Genomic DNA, 17,430 nt, shown 5'->3' with positions numbered 1-17,430 from the left:
CCTCGACGCTCACGGGCGACCCTGGCAAGTTAGTGTCATTGTAAAGTGGGGTGATACCAAAGTGTGTGGCATCTAGCCGAAACAATGAAGGGCTCAGAATTACCACTACGCGTGTTAAATAAACGTGACTTCAGGTCTGTCGCTACATTGCTCGATCGCTATTCGCATTACCGTCGATAGTCATTGTGAGATGAGTTTTGTCGCCATTTTTTTACTGACTGTTCTATTCATATTTGCAGCATTATTTTTATTAAATTTTGGAAACGTTGACCCTTTAAAATATGCGCTCGTAACAAAGGTCCTGCAACATTTACTGAGGCGCACAAATTGACTTTTATGTAAACAGTCGCGCTGTTTCTTTATGTAACGATAACTCTAACGGTGGCCGCGATGTATTGCTTGTTCTTTTGTGATATCTTAATTAACATCGATGAAGCAAAATTAATATTGGCAGTTGATACGCTGGCGCAATGCATCAGTATTAGTTATTATCCACCTCACAAGTCGTTCGCAGCACTGTGGAAGTTACATGACTCCTTAGCCAATAGGAATGGCTAAGCGTAGGCATGGGCCGTACTTAATGAACATGCTTAGGCATGGATTGCGTGTCGTATAGCTTCCTGAAACGGTGCTGTTCTCACCATGTATGCTGACTACTTAGCAGGCTAGGCCTTGTTCTTCCAGCCTTGTTGTAGGTTTTTTCTTTTTTCTTTCTTCTTCTTATTATTCTTTCTTGCTCTTCAGGAAAATTAAAGCAAAACTAGAAGGAAAGTTTTTGGAAATAGTCATAAGACGAACACTTTCATTGATTCTTGTAAGCGAACTGGAGAAACGCGCCGCATTTGTTTTTGTCAAACGTGTGTAAGAACAGGTCGGCATAATGGGTTGTGCCGGCTGCCTTTCTTCTCCTTTTCATGCAAAGAAATAGCAACGTTCGCTTACGCACTTAATTCAGCGTCATTTCGCCTTGTCTTAACACTTGCTCCAACAGATTGTTCCATTCGCCGCGTCGCAAATAAAAATAAAGAAACAAGAACATTAGCTCTGCATCCTTCCACGAATTTTTCGCTTACGTCCAGGTCATAAAAGCCTGGGCCCACATTCTCAAAGCAGTTCCTGCGCTCGATTGGTCCTAAGAACGAATGCTATTCAATATAGGGACAGCGAACACATAAAAACTACTAGCGAAAGCAGGCAGTCCACAGGAATCAGTTCGGTACTTGCGAAAGCTTTCCAAAGTTCGTCCCGCATCCCCTGTTGCAACTAGAAGCACGCCGTGTGTCTTACACTCATGGCGGATGCGGCACTTGGCGAAAACGAGCAGCCAACAACCCTCGACAGAGAACCCTGCCGCCGCCACCGCATGCAGCCTTTCTCGTTCGCCTCTTGAGCGCGCGCTGCCGAACGGCGGCGCCTGTTTGCCGAGAAGGGCATGGCCCCGTCTGGAAAAACCACCTCGGGGGCCACGTACGGGTCACAATGCGCCCGACACTCAGTGTGTGTGTGTGCGTGCACGCACCATGTACCACCTGTATGTGTAATGCTCTGGGCGCCCCGCTGATGGAGCTATCTCTGCTGCGCGAGCGGTGAAGCGGCAGCGTGCTGCTGCTGCTGCACTGCCCTTGTCAAGTGCGATTCTGTTCGGAGGGAGAGAGAACGCGCGGATTCGTCGAGCAATCACGCGAGCATCAAAGGAGGCTGCGCCGGAACTACGAAGACATCGACTCCACCCTTTGAAAGCCGGCGCACAGTCCTCGCGATAGAAGACACGGCCCTTTTCCCTTGTGTGTGTGTTTTTTTACGCTATTTTACGCGGTTAGAAATGCGCGTAGGTGCGTTGCCTTGCGGTCGCTGCCTGCCATGGATGTTCCCAGAAAGTGTGGGTCCTTTTCAACTTCGTTTGGAAAGGAATTCCAATGACTGCTGCGTGCCAGGCTTTGTTCTCCTACGTGTAAATACTTCTGGAAACTGGCTTTGTGGAAGCGGACGTTGGAGGTTTAGAAGAGGGCGCTGAAGGAATGGGGAGATAGGGGGGGGGGGGGGGGAGGCGCTTGTAGGGCAGGATACTTGGCTCACTGCAGTTGAACGTCCGAGAGGACCGTGGGTAGGGAATAACTTACTACACAAAAGTTGAGGGTGCGTCCCCTGTATGAAGCCCGCAGCACCCGTGTCCGTGTGGCGCCTGTTCTTGGAATTTCTCGCTGCGTTAATCTTTTTCGCTGACACAGGAGTTGCGGAGAGTTCCGATAAGGGTTAAGTATACGACAGCTGAAGAGCTGTCGCTCAGAAGTGGAACGCTTTCTGGAATGCTCTTGTGAAATCTGCTAGTTGCCTATGTACGTGGATAACTTGTTTATCCCGTACCTCCTGCTTATGCTTTCTCTCTCTCTGTCTCACTGTCTGTTTTGTTGCTGTGTTCCTTGCACCGAAAGATGCAGCCATAATCTTATGAGGTAGTTTTCCCCACGGGACCATACAGAGTTCTATCGTGTACTTGTAACCTGACCCTGTCTTAAGATGCGCGCTCGCATTGCCGATGTGACTTTGATGCGGTCGTTACGCCACCTGCCCTTGTAGGTCACCCGTCACCTGCCTTACTTCAGCTTCTTTGTTGTGATGAAAATGAAGTGTTGAGTACCAAGGATGCTTGGTTTCGCTTTGTTCATTCTAGAAAAGAAAGTGAAAGGGGGCGAGAGAGACAGACAGAGCGGAATCTTCACTGCAACAGCCATTGCAGTGAGACTCTTGAGATGTTGCGGTCTACTTTGGGTACAAGCGCAGCTCAACTCTATACTGAAGGGGGCAACACATAGAAATTGAAGTGTTTAATCTTTGTGCGATGCCCCCCACCCCACTTCCTCAGTGTTCAGTATGAACGCATACCAACTGGCTCAACTATCGACTTTGCAGCTCAACTACACGCTACAGTTTCTCATTACACGATATAGACTAGCAGGTTATATCAACACTGGAAACCATATGTGGCGGTAAAACCATATGTAATGACAAAATCTATGCCGTAGTCAATAGCCCATCGTCTCAATAACTTTGCCGCATAAGCCACAATTCGTAATAGCTAAAACGTTTTTTCTGAATGTCAACACCGCTAACATCGGTCAGCGAGTAAGGTGTTGAATACCAGGAAATGAATGCTTCAAAAAAGAAAAAGAAGAAAGAAAAGAAGGTATAATGTTTCGAGAACCGAACATGAAAAATTGCATCCCCCTCTCCTCCAATCATTCTGTGCTATCGACGCTCAACTTACGTCTTACATTTCTCGTTGCTAATTGTATACCACTGGCTCTGATTGTCTGTGGCAGTTCCAATAACAGAAACATTAACAAGCAAGAACAGAAAAGCAGCTTCTTTCAGCAACTTACGCAACAGTTATCTTTTGCTCTTCTTGGAGTAACTCACTCCTGATAATCTAGGAACGCACAGCGGACCACTGAGCAGGGCCTGCTAACACACCAGTTACCACAAATGACAGAGCGCCGTCGCGTTGACCCATGCAGTAGTTATCTGCGGCCTAGAAACAGAGGTGATGTCAGGGTTTTTGACCGAAGAGAGGAAACAAGGAAGGACAGCTCAGTTACCCAAGGGCATGGCGTTGTCTGCTGCAGTAGTATATACGGAGTCGCGGACACGTCGATGACGTCGCCGTGACGTATTTGTAAGCGCCCCAGTTTTTGCGCCGGACGCTATATATTACACTTCTTCGTGCCCGAGGGTGTTGTTCGCGTCATTGCTTCGACACCCATTGCTTTGACATCCAGAGTTTGCTGTCGTTTCTCTGATGTGGTGAAGACCTTGCTCGTGGTTTGGTTGGATTGCAAGTGAAATGGAATGCGTCCCTATCATCTCCGCCGCCTCAAAGAGGATCACGTTCTTTCTTCTAAGATTTCGTAAAATCGTGCCTACCTTGCCATGGGTCGTCTATAACAGAGTGTTTGAAAAGAATCAACAGTTCGGATAGATGATTGCCATCCTTGGTTGTGATCAGCAGCTTCGCACGCTGGATTTCTTGATGTTCTCCCGCAAATAATGAGATGGCATTAGGTAAGTAGCTCGTGTAAAAGAAAAGTGTACTTGATTATTATTGCTTCCATTCAGTTGTTTTGAACACATATATACAATTAACAGGAAAGGGAAAGCGAGGAGCAGGCTGCAGTTAGAGATCCGACAGCCTGAATTCTCACCAAGATGTTGCCTGCCACTACTTTGTAATTTACACCATTGACGAACTAAATAATATTTCACCTAATTTGAAAGCGTCTCTTGCTTCGGTAACTTGAACGCCGTCAGATTCTGCATGCAAGTTTTATGTGTTCTGTAAAAAAAGGAGCAAGGGTTACCTGAGCTCAATCGCTATAGCACTTGGACTTTGCAGTGCTGACGCTCAGTCAACAACCCCATACACTCCCGCTTCTTCATGTAGGCGCGATTAAAACATTCTTTTATCAGGAATTTTGCCATGCCAAGCTTCCGCAGTAGGAAAAAGCTCAGGCCATTTTCGTCCACATGGCCAGTATACTACTTCCGTAAAACTACAAACCAGCGCAATAATAGCTCGTTTGAGTAGAATGATCAGTTCGAAAGGTTAAAATAGAACTTAGTAGTATTGACGCTTACACAACGCTTCGTCAACAAGTTGCCCTCTTTAGATATTTTGTGAGGCAATGTAAAACTGAGCTCCAGTTGCGCTTACATGGAAGACGGGCAACATATGTGGCATACAGTTTATGCGAAATTTCTGAAGCCATTGCTGTTACGACAGCAGCTGCCAATGGGCCGTACGTGTGCTGGTGTTCCTGCGGTATCTTCCGTATTCCGAAGCTCTAGAGGTCGAGAGGAACATTTTTGCTCCCTAGGATGGGTTTCCTAGCGCCAGATCCTCTAAATCCACTCCGCGCCATCCTAGCGCGAGATCCACTCCGCGGAGCTCTGCAGCAGTCGTATCTCGTACAGCGACTTATAAGCTTCGTGCGACAGCTGCACATGTGTGTCTATTGAATGTGTCCGCTTCTCTGGCTAGTTCCACTTGAGCGTCTCAAACCTTGTTTTCTTTTCTTTCTCTCCCTTTCTTTCCCGCAGGAGATGCGTCATGACGATCAGCAGCTGACTAACGACCTGTCCGCTTCGTCCGACGACGCGATGGAGTCGCTAACGGACAACACGTTGACCGTCGGCGCTCCGCCGGCAGCAGCGCACGACGGGGTCGTGAACCCGGCCTTCGGCCACGGCGAGGAAGAGGACGAGCGCAACAACCTGCGCAGGAGCAGTCAGCAGAAGAGCCTCGAGGAGGAGAAGAACGCCGTCAACCAGCAGCAGCAGCAGCAGCAGCCGAACGGCAAGATCCTCAACCACCACCGGATCCAGATTCCGGACGACGCGGTCATCAACTACGACACGGCGCGCACGCGCAAGTCCCTGCAGCATCGCAACGGCGACGTGGTCGCGCTGGACGTGTTCGCGGACTCGGCTAAGGCGCAGGAGGCCCTGATGGGAGGGCTGGCCAACGGCGGCTCCGAGAGCGTGCGGCCGGTCTCTAGTCCCCTGACGAGCAGCAGCACGGCGGCCGCTGGAGACGCCGGCACCAAGATGTTCGAGGAGTATTTCATTCCCGTCAACACGCACAAAAAGTTCCTCCGGTGAGTCCGACACTCGCCGGCTATATATACAGAGGGCGAGTAGGGGAGTTACACCTTGACTTTTGGGGGGTGCCTGAAAAGAGAGAAACTAGAGAAAACACCGAGGGTACCACTTCGTCTGGAGGCGCACCATCGAAACCACAGTCGTTCACTGAGGTTTAAAGACCTCAGGAACTTCAGTAAAGCGCGTATCGCTTTCTGGGCTTGTTGTCACTTTGAGGTATATGTAGAGACGGTAGAAATACTTTTGCCAACGTGATTGATCTTGAAAACAGGCCCCCTTCCCCATGCTTAGGGCAGCAAATCGGACGTGCGTTTGATTGATCTTCCTGCATTTCCTTCACTAGCTCTCCCTTGCTTTCAAATCTTGAATTGGGAGCATTGGTTGATGCTTTGCAAGAGCTAGCACATCGCGGCTAGTACGAAATCAGGAGAACACAGGATATAACGTTGGCTTACCATTGAACAAAACAGGGGCACGCAGGAAAACGGAGAGTTAAATTGATAGACAATGGTGGAACCAGTGATGTCACTATAGCCAATGCTTCGACAAGGGGATTTGTCTTTGTCAAGGTGGGAGCCGCTTTTCTTGACAGCGTTTACAAATATAGTGAGGTCACTAGTGAGGTCAATGCGGACACAGCTCCACAAGTGCGAAATGCTTCTTGTGATCCTCGTGATATTGATCCTCGTGAAAACGTAACAATATCAACAAAGCCTGTGATTAGACCGTTCAAAGCAGTGGTCCAACATAACTTCAACGACCTCACGAAACGTCTGTGTTCTGACGTAACGGACTCTTGCAACGTGACATCCGATATACGCTCTTTGCAGTACGTAATACCTCCCTAGCAGACCATGTGCTGTGCAAACGCTGATGTAACTTATTTCAAATGAACGGCACTGCAGCCAGTCATGCGGGAAGTACACTCGTAACGACAGCATTGCCATTGCAGCAAGCCTATTCTAAAGCGTTGGTGCGAAACAGATGTGCGTAGATTTAGAATAGAAAACAAGACAAAATGGAAACGAATCGTGTACTAAAATTACGCCGCGCTGTTTCGCAACAACGCTATTCCAACTAGCCACAACGCAAGCCTGAATGTTTCGAAAGCTTTGCATCTTTGTCCCATCAAGTACGCTATTGCTCGCAGCACAGCAACACTTGGCTTACTGCGAAAAACAAATTCAAGGGCCTCCCAGTTCGTGTCCAAGCACTGGGAACTACTCAAAGCTCTGACGTCATGCTGCGTCACGCAATCGTATAAATGTCTACTGTCTTGTCTCGTAATGATGGGCCATACCGCTGCGAGAGGTTGTCTACTACACCCTGCACAAAAAAAGAAGTCCACCGACGTTGTCGCGAAGGCGGCGCGTCGGTCGCGCTTGCACTTTGCTCGAAGTAACGGCTCACTCCACGAACGGCATCATTCTTCCCTCGCGTGCAATGAGAGTTCTGCAAGGTGCGAAGCACGAAAGGGGGCGGCACGCTTGATCCCGTCGCGCGCCGCCACCTTCGCCGGCCGTTTTCAGTTGCAAGGGAGCCAAGGCCGCCGAGGTTCGACTGGCTCTTCCCCTCCGATTTCGTGATTTTCTTCTCCTTTTTTTTCTTTTTTTTTTAGCGGCGGCGACTGCAATCGCACACCGCTTTTCTGGCAGAGCTCGCCCCGTTCGCTGCTTCTTCCCGCTCCTTATCCACATTTACTTTTTCGCCCCCTCCGCCACCCCGTCACGTTGTCTCATCCAGCGCGGGATGTCTGGTCCTCCCTCCTCTCCCGCTGAGGTCGTTGTGACGTGAGCAGTGAAGTAAAATGTCCACGCTACACGCTTCGCCGACTTGGCACGCTCGCTTGACAGATTCGCGATGCACGCCGATGGACGGCGGCACTACCTTGTTCCTCGTGCGAGCAGCCGCGGCCATTCCTCGTCCGCTGCGGCCGCGGCTGTTATTGTTGTCGTGGCCGTGGTCGCGTGGCTCTCCCGAAGGGGCTCCGAGGAGAGCTCGTATTCGCGCGTTGTTCTGAAAGGGAGAAGCAGCGAGAGCGGGTGCGAATATACCGTTCCCTTTCTTTCTTTCGTTCTTTCTTTCCTGCCGCTTCTGCGTATTCCTTTCGACGTCGCAAAGGAAACAATCAGTTCGGCGTATTCTTGGGGCTGTCCCGATCTTTTATACTGCTTTTACGGTGATTGCCGCGTTCGTCTCGCATTGTGCGGACGCGTACGTATCGAACAAAAAAGTAAGAGTCCCGTGAGATGATGCCTAACGACGTAAATAAAACCAGCGAAAGTTACTTGGACGCAAAGGCGAATTGTCCATTTGCCGTCTTCGGCACTACAGTGGAACGTATCAACTGTGGGAACATATACCTGCTAGAAATTACGTGGTTTGCGTAAAAAAGAAATTATGAGGGGCACTAAAAGAACAGAAAAATAACGAACTAAAATAAGATGGCTGAAGGCCGACATTGTGCCGTCTTCTTTTTCGTCTTCGTGTGTCGTTATTTTCTGTCGGTGTTACCCCTCGGCAAAGGAAATTGACCACCGCGACGGTAACAGGCACCATGGCTTACGCATGGCACTGCGCCCATAGTTAATTTCATCGCTGTTTGGCAGATCACAGAAAGCAATATTACTGAGATAAGTTATTACCACACCACATCGCGCGACAGCGGGCTTCTATCTAATATGCAAATTGTAGGGAAAAGCGTTCGAATGTTATTAATATTAGGTTTGCCAAACGAAACAGCGATCACGATAATCAGACGAAGAAAATGGTGAGCAACTTTTAAGAGCCGTTTACAATGGAGGTTTATATTGACAACAAATACATGCATATCTGTCAGGGGAATTGGCGTAAAAGCCAAAGAAATGCCTCATAACGTGCCAAAATCCCGCCCTCCATGTGACGCAGCTCCCAGCACGGCAAGGAGGAAGAGGGAGAGAAAGAGAGAAAGAAAGAGAGAAAGAAAGAAAGACGTACATCGTATAATGTGCTTTGAGGGTAAAAGTAATATAAATGCGTTTCAAACACATACATTGTATATAAAAAACTACATTCAAATAAACACAGGATAGTATCATAGAAACAAAACTGTTCATACATTTAAATGTGCGCATTTCAAGCTTAGCGCAATTACCCTTCAATATACAAAAATATACAGCCTGCACCGTTTATTTCAAAGATGAAATGCGCTTCCAACTTTCGATCGTGCGAAATGTTCAGTCATCAATTCACCTTTTCGGCAATTTCGCGACATCATGTCGGGGTTGTTCCACCTGACAGCTATCTTGCTACATCCACTTTGTCTGTCGCAGTTTTGTGACTGTCCGGACACATGGCTCAGACCCTCTTGAGTGCACTCACTTCTTGAGTGCATGTATACCGAGCGACAGACTGAATACTGTCGTGCGTTGCATCGCTCTCGTGAGCAGTTGTGTTTAGTCCATCCGTCCGTCCGTCGCCTGTACGCCGAAAACTCCTCCGGCGCAACATGCGCGAAAAAGAAAGAGAAAGAGAGGCGCGCGACTGGCTGCGCCAGCAGTGACGTCGTTGCTCTCCGTCGCAGCCGAGCGCGCGCGCTGCAGCTTCTCTCCAGCTCCGAAATGGGTAGGCCACACGTCGTCAGGTGCCTCAAATACGATCTCTTTGTGACTCACATGTTTAAGTTTTACTGAGATGTATAAGCGGGAACGTGGGTTGTCGCAGTGGGCGCGACATTCTCGCTAGCTCTTCAGTAAATGGCGTTGTTTAGGCGAAGCTTTCTTTTTCAAACGCAAATACAACAGGAAAGTTATAACATGAAAATTAAGTAGGACAATTCGCTTGCCTATTCTTTAAAAGTTTTTTTGAAGCGTAGATTCGACAACACTTCTTGTTGTCGAATCTGCGGTCCAATAAACTTCAACATGAACATCGACTAATTTGCCCGAATCACCAATATTTTGGTGTATGCGATTTATTGGGCCCATTATTTAAATATGAAGTGTCATGTTCTCGCTGGAAAAAGTGGTGTCCGTTACTTCTACTACAAAATAATTCATGTGGAGGTGTACACTATAAGGCTAGGTTTTTTTCTAGGCCGGGAATTACAAGTACCCACTATTGGTCGCTTGTCTTGATATTGTCACTACAACGTGACATCCGGTTGATGTCATGAAAGAAAAATATGGAAAGGTGAATACGGCGTTCCTAAGGAACGTGGTATTGACCCTTTTATAATTTCCTTTTACAGTTATTAATCAGATTTCAGCGCAAACTTATCGGCCACATTCACCGCACTGTGATGCCCCTGCTAATGCATTACTTCCTGTTATGTATTCCACTGAGGTTTCTCTTTGCTAATGAACATATCTCTGCGTTATCGATTATTTTTGCGTGCTCTAATGTGTTCCTTTTTTTTCTTTCTTTCTCTCTATTTTTACAGCGGCGAAAAGCTTTATTTAACAAAAGAAAAAAGAAAAGTGTGTTCCGGGTGGAAGCGCATGTTCTTCTGCTGTCTTCTACTCATGATCTTAGGCATCGCTGTTCTAGTGGGAGTGTTAGCAGCAAGTAAGTACACCCTATTTTATTGTGTCAATTTAATATGTGCCGATATGACAGGTTACGTGTCGCAACACGTTCACGAAAAGTTTAGTAATCCACGTAGATGTGGGCGATGCGCGATCTTTACAATTGAGCATTGCTCTTTTCCAGCGCAGTCCGAATGGCGCGCAATTAAAGATCCCTTGAATTTTTATAGTTTTCATCTGCACGATACTACTGCATTTGAACGGTGGTTCCCCAATAGCTTGACTACAGTCCTGCTATATTCTTCCACATGACAAGTTTTATTTATCACGTGATTCAGAAGGTTAAAAATCATGCCATAAAACTTAAGTTAGTGACGCGTTGCCAAAGCTTAAGGTATGACTTTCAAATTACGATGCATTTGCAAGGACGTGCTGCAACGAGAAAATAAAACGTTTTGTTCTAAGCATCTAGGCCCGCATTCACTAAAGCGTCTTGCGCTAGAATTGTTCGTAAGATAAAATTTCAGCCAATCCTGATGCTGGACATATCATTACCGAAGCCGGCTGGCTAATGGGAAAGAACACTTACGAACGATAAGCTTTGTGAATTCGGCCCGTGGTTCATAACGCTCGCACTTTGTGTCGTGTTTAAAGGAGAAGGCATCCCGTACCAACTGTGTCGACAAATGAAAATTTTCCGCAGCGGTAGCGTTTGCGATTTATTGTGCTTGTTAGCCTGCAGAGTAAGCTTGCCCAGATAAATACTGACGCACAAGTATTTAATCAAACAACCTAGCCATTTCTTGAGCATCCGTGGTTTAGTATAGCGCGTTTCTTTTACCAATTTCCATGCGTGCCGCCGTTTAGAGCATACAAAATGTGTTGTCTCTTATGTTTGCTATTCGGGTTTCTCGCATTGCTTGCAGCTGGGTTCCTGCTGAGTGATTCTAAGTCCTCTCCAAAGTCCGTTCACGTCGATCCGAGTAGTTCGAGCATGTACGCCGGCTCGTCGACGCTAGAGGGTGCGCCGCAGCCAAGAGAAACCAGCCCGCCACCCACCCAACAGTCATTACCGCCATCATCGCCGCCAATCGTAGTCATTTCTTCCGCTACCACCAGTCCAACCACGCAACCGACCCGACCTCCATCGACGACAGTCACCGAGCCTACCGCGACCTCGGTCGCCACCGTCAGCACATGGGACCAGTCCATGGCGACGACACAGTCTCCCGTGGTGGTTGAAGTCACGACACAAAGCGTAACCACGGTGTCGGATCTGACGTCTACATTTCACGGCTCCGTCGAGTCTTCAATCACTACGAGTGTTCCGGTAACGGGTCAAGCCTCGCTCACGACCGTCGACTACAACCAGACAGACGGGACCGACGGTCCCGCTCCCGGCGTTCCAGTCACCAGCGCTCCGTCGACCACATCTGTCCCGACGACGGCTGTGCCGTCGACGTCGGCCGAGGCCCTGCCGTCTACGGAGACGGCTGTAACGGAGAAAGCGGGTTCCACCGCAGAGACCTCTACCGTCACGCCTCCCGCGTTTGGAGCAACCACCGACGCAGCCACGACTGTGACCGATGGCCCGACGACGACAGCAGGTACAACCATGCAAGCACCGTTCACTGCCACTGGCTCCGCGTCCACCACGACTTCTGCAACGGTGACTCCGACAGAGCAGGAGCTGACCACCGTTGGCACGAGTGCTATTCCCGAGAGGACAGCGACAACACCGGCACCGGTCGAGACCACAGCCAGAGCCGAAAGCACGACCAGTCTGTATGAAACGACGGTGGCCTCCCTGACCGAGAGCTCGTTGCCGACAGACATGGGGACGGCGACGACGACAAGTTCGCCAAGGGATGAAGAGTCGTCGATGGTTACGGAGCCCGTTACAGCCGCGAGCACCGAGGAACGTACTCCCACCGGCGGTCTCCCTCTTCCTGGTAGGAACAGAACAAAGATGTTTTATGCTAAATGTCGCGCAGAACTCTTTAGGTATTTGTGTGTGTGTGTGTGTGTGTGTGTGTGTGTGTGTGTGTGCGTGCGTGCGTGCGTGTGTGTGTGTGTGTGTGTGTGCGTGTGCGTGTGCGCGCGCGTGCGTGTGCGCGTGTGTGTGTGTGTGTGTGTGTGTGCGCGCGTGTGTGTGTGTGTGTGTGTGTGTGCGCGCGCGTGTGTGTGTGTGTGTGTGTGTGTGTGTGTGTGTGTGTGTGTGTGTGTGTTGCAGATCGTCTTCGCGCGAATTCTTTGTAATCTGTATTTTAGCGCGCACACTCTTCAACCGTCGAACCCTTTAGGGTGTATATGTGCCTCACCACAATAGTCAGCTGTCTTGCTTGCGTTTGCCTTTCTTCAAAAACGCTGCGCTCGCTACTTTCCTGTCGAGAATACTCTGTCATGCCGATAACGCGCATGCCGACCGTGACTTGCGGGTACCGGGCTCGCAGCGTTAAAAAGACCAGAAATGCGGGCAAGAAAGATGACGATTATCGTTGTGTGGCAGCACACGACCCAAAGGGTGCAGCTGTTTTAAGAGTGCATCATATACGTGTATGCGCCCAATACCGATCAGTAGCCTGAGAATCACGACACCATTCGCGAGAGATTAAAAAAAAAGAACGTAAATTCATTCTAGATTTGAATGAGAAGTGTAGTTCTATCCAGGTTAGTACCCACAACGTCCAATTTAATTTTTCTTATTATTTAACGTGTTGATAGAAAACCCTACACTGTCCATAACAACGTTTAAGGAACGAAGTTCTGGAAGTTCGGCGCCTACGTATTAAGTGAAGATTTGTTCTTGCGACTTTCTTCCGCCATCTTGCACTTGACGGAGGAACATTTCAAACGTGTTGGAAAGTATTTTTTCTTGAGCTCTGCTTTCACTGATGCTGTAGCGGCCGTTATGGGCGAAAATGCAAATGCGTAGACCCTATACACAAGGCATTTTGTTTGACACCAACGGTTGAGATTTCACAGTTCTTCAATCTCTATGCCAGACATCTGCGCGTGTGTTTGTGGGCGCTGTGTATGTTGGCGTGTGCGTGCAATTCAATTCAACTTCGTGCACAACAAAGTGCCCTTGTATGTAATTTCCTTTTATGAAATCCGTGTTAATGTTGTTTTTTCCAGGACCAAACGCTGTTGTTGGTGAGATCACTCTTCCGGAAGAAATTTTCAGCGAATCTCTGAACAACAAGTCCTCCATAGAAGCAAGAGATCTCTCGAACCAGCTGAAACAAGGGGTACGCCGTTCTCAGAGAAGCCTGAGTAATAATTATGTCGTTATATATAAAACCTCCTCTCTCCTTGTGCAAAAACAGAAAAAGAAAAATGTTTCGGAACCATTCGTATGTTTGAACACAATATGATTGATGAATATGACGCCAGAATGCGTAGCGCAAATTTTGTTAGATGCCGTATATAGCGGACAGCATCGGATGAATTTCGACCACCTGTGGCCATGCGTATAATTGTAGTAAGATGAGTATTTTCTGGAATTCCACCGACTGTCAGAATATTGAAGTCTATCGGTCCTTGTACCAAAACTCCTATCACTGTCACATGCTGTTTAATTTACGTATGCTTTAATTCGAACTTTGGTTTGTGATGTTCTTGGTGCTCAGAAATTTTCCCAGCGATGTAGAATATCGATCACGAGGCAAATTATACGAGTCTTCGAAGGTTGCGAAGACGCACTCGCTAAACTTCCTTCCTATTTCACGAAGTTCGTTCGGTGACCTTGTATTGACGCAGGCACGCGATAAAGCCTCGTACATCCATCATCTTACCGTTCTTTTCATTTTTCATAGTTAGAAGACATCCTCAAGGGACTTGGGTACCGCTACGAGACGGTGGACATTCTGAAGTACAGGTACGCCCGGCCACAGCCTCTCTCTCTCTCTCTCTTCAATTCCGTTCCGATGATTTACTTTCATTGCTGCGGGGTTTTTTTCTTCTTTTTCTTCTTTCAAACGCTCTCGCATTTTTTTAGCTGCGCTCCTCAAGACGTTTCACACGGACCGCATTTGTATCCCTGTGCCGGAAACGCGTCATTTGCGCAATTCGTTTTTTTTTTTTTTAATTCTCAGCCGGGTCAATGCGTTTTCGAAGATCCGTCGGGTCAAAGGTGGCTCGCGGGTATGCGGCCGCCCGCAGTTCCAGAACGTCGGACCGCGGTGGACAGATGCGGCTTTATCTTTCCGGAGGAGCCGACTCGCGAGTAGTTGGGCAAGGTCGCGAAGCTTGCGCCCCCCCCCCCCCCCCGCGTGTGCTAGGCACGTGCAGCCGCGTATAACGAGGGGCTAAGCACTCCTCGTTCTTCCTTTTTTGCCTTTTCTTTTTGTCGATTCTGTCTTTCTTTTCTTACTGTCTTCTTCCATCGCTCGCAGGAAAGGCAGCGTGGTGGCTTCGTTCGTGGTGGTCGGCGGCGACCTGCCTGCGGCCAAGGTCAAGGTGGCCATCCGAGACTTCCTGGCCAAGAACAACGGCACGCTCAGGGGACGTCCCGTAGACTCGGCGTCGGTTGTCGCCAAGGGTGAGCCGTTATCATCTGATCCCCCTCGGTGTGATGTCCTGCAGTCTTCTTACCTGCTAACAATGGACCGGGAGCAACAACAGAGGTGACCCGTAATGTAGTAGAGTACCGTGGCAGGTGCAATAAAAGCGTAACAAAGGTGCAATCTCCCTCCCCCCCTCCAAGAAAAAGAAAGAAGAAAAGCAAGCTTGTTTTCTTGTTAATGAAATGTATTTGTAGGAGTCGGTCAAGCGTAGAATAGCGCACCAAAAATGTTTGCGTTATCCTCTCCTCGCCCACTTGTCGCAAACATCCGCTTATCGCAATTTGCCGACATATACCGCTTCTGAGATGCTAAATCGAAGCGGCACACTGAAGCGAGAGAAAGGAGGATTCTGATGCCCTGTTTAAAAGAAGACAACTTTGACGTGTTACTAGGGACATGTAACCATAAACATGTATTGAACGTGTTTATAGGTCTAGCATGTAAACCCTAAAACAGTTGTTTAACGCAAATATATCGCCGGATCGCCACCTAGCTCTTAGGAAACAAAGCTCTGCGCAGAGTTTTTAACGTGACTCGACTTTCCACCCATGAACTTGTGCGGCTGCATCCACTCAGGTGCGCGAATTCCAGCCTCTGTTCCTGGAGAAAAAGGTGTTTTATAGACTGTCATAAGATGCAGGACAGTTCGCTTTCAAAGTCAAGGCACGTAGGGGCGAGGAAACGTGCAGGTATAACGTCACTCTTTTGCACTGTACGCCTTTTTCATTTTATCGTAAGAAGACGACATTTCTTTCTTTCCAGGGGTGTAGCGATAGTATAACTAATTTTGGATTTTCTAACGTCACATACCAGTAATTTTTCAAGCGTAAATGAAATATATATTTTTTTCTTGTAAAAACCAAAGTTCAATCAGAAAGAGGTTAAGTAAAAACTGACACTACGGCTAGGTCTCTCTTGGAATATTTGTAAAGGAAGATGTATACTAAGGGCTGTGTCAGTGATGGACGGAAAGAATCTGCAATTAGGCGCCCGTTGGAGCGTTCTATACGCTCTTTTTGAACAATCTCGTATCTGTTACAGCTTGCGCTAAAGTGACTTATAACCTAGCAATTTACTCCTGCTTTCACTGTTGAAGCAATCTAAATATGCCTGGCGAACAGCGGGACATTCCATGTCGTCTGTATAGCTGTATATTGCGTTGCCGGTCTAGAGCGGCGGAAGTAACCTACAACGTTCTAGCGTACCTTTGAAGTTTCTGTATCTTCACACTTTATTATTACTTTTGTGCCCCAATACGTTGAAGATTCAGCTATTGGCATTAGATACATGGCAAATGAGTTATGCGGAAATAAATCTGCAATGTCGGGGACGTTTCAGGAAAGGAAAAGCTGTCATCATTACGAGGGTCCATATATAGCAGAGAAGGGTATTTCCCCTGACCAGGACAAATTTTTCTGCACCTGCGCAACTTTCTTTCTGAGAACCTACATTGGGTTTGTATTGTAGCATCGTTCTATGCTCTCGGGTGAAATTTTCCCTGTCACGGCACGACAGTGTAAACCCTTGCTAGCACTGGCAACCGCGAAGCCTATAGAACTGAACCATTGCATATAGCTTTTCTTTTATGAAGGGTACACGGTGCTGCTGTTGAACGTACTCGTTCGGGGAGTCGCAAAATCGGCACATTTCATTCGGTAAGTTGATAAAATTACGCGAAACGTCGCCGAAAATGTTCCAACGCTATGGAGCATTAGGTATTCTGTAATTTTATTTATTTTTATCTTAATATCGACATCTTGACCAAGTACAGCATTTATCTTCGCTTATTAAAGCCAGGGCACCATGCTATGCATATATTTCTTTACAGAACAATAAGAATTCATTTATATTTCGTATTTTCTGCCAAGTCGGTCTTGAAAAAAAAAAGTCAGTACTGAATCTAGGCGAGTGTTCAGTACTGGGGCGGGAAAGCAAGGTGTAACGTTGGCTCTGACTCGCGAGGACAATACTTTCTCCATAAACTTGAGGTTCTCGCTTTTTCAACGGCCCGCTAGCCTGAAATCTTACACAAGGCTGGTAAGACGTACGTACTTTTAAAGACTCGAACGTTTCCGAGAGCTAGTCACATTTAGATATTCGGATTTAATACAAACGATTCCACTGGTGATGAAAAAAAAATGAGAGAGAGAGATTCTGATATGTAATTTGTAATGCGATACTGCATTAAGAGGTCCTTTGCTCGTAGCGACAGTAAACTAAGATACGACGCCTTAAAAGAGCGCTAAAGTGTGGCATTAGACCTAGTTGCGTACGCAAAATACGCTTATAAAACAGCAAAAAGGCCACTATTACAGTAGGAAAAGAAGCTTTCTAAGCTAGAAAAACGCAACAACGAAAAACCGACGACGACGCTACTGCGAAGTTTCCGCATCAGCTTGCCATGACGTCATTGATTTTGACAGTGCCATCTCTGTTCTGTTTAGTTGTTTACCGGTGAGAGAGAACTGCGCTGCATTCTAAAAGGAAACAAAGACAGAAATGAGCATTTACCGAGAACTTTTCCTGCTTCAGAACAGCCCGAATACGATCAAACGCTACGAAAGCCGTGACGTCACACTCCACTTATCTCTCTAGTAAACTATACTCTTTTCCCCCAAATGAATTAAAATATAGTTTTGACCGAACGCTCTACCAGTTTAACATTATCTGCAGTGTTGGTGCTTAGTGTCGGTTTAGAGCTC

General features: G+C 47.6%; 1 protein-coding gene across 2 annotated transcripts in view; it reads left to right on the top strand.

The window, feature by feature from the left end:
* The window catches only part of LOC126537566 (uncharacterized), a 239,856-nt gene that overhangs the window by 186,198 nt on the left and 36,228 nt on the right, over nt 1-17,430 (top strand). For both annotated transcript variants that reach the window (XM_050184678.3, XM_050184680.3), the window contains exons 2-7: nt 5,095-5,651; nt 10,076-10,200; nt 11,087-12,112; nt 13,299-13,411; nt 13,979-14,040; nt 14,558-14,703. In XM_050184678.3, the coding sequence (XP_050040635.2) occupies nt 5,095-5,651; nt 10,076-10,200; nt 11,087-12,112; nt 13,299-13,411; nt 13,979-14,040; nt 14,558-14,703 (2,029 nt within the window). The remainder of the gene's footprint in view (nt 1-5,094; nt 5,652-10,075; nt 10,201-11,086; nt 12,113-13,298; nt 13,412-13,978; nt 14,041-14,557; nt 14,704-17,430) is intronic.

The sequence above is a fragment of the Dermacentor andersoni genome, chromosome 4, assembly GCF_023375885.2.
Source record: "Dermacentor andersoni chromosome 4, qqDerAnde1_hic_scaffold, whole genome shotgun sequence".
NCBI classification, from domain to species: Eukaryota; Metazoa; Arthropoda; class Arachnida; order Ixodida; family Ixodidae; genus Dermacentor; species Dermacentor andersoni.
The sequence above is the reverse complement of the archived record's forward strand: the minus strand, read 5'-3'. Positions and strand labels throughout refer to the sequence as shown.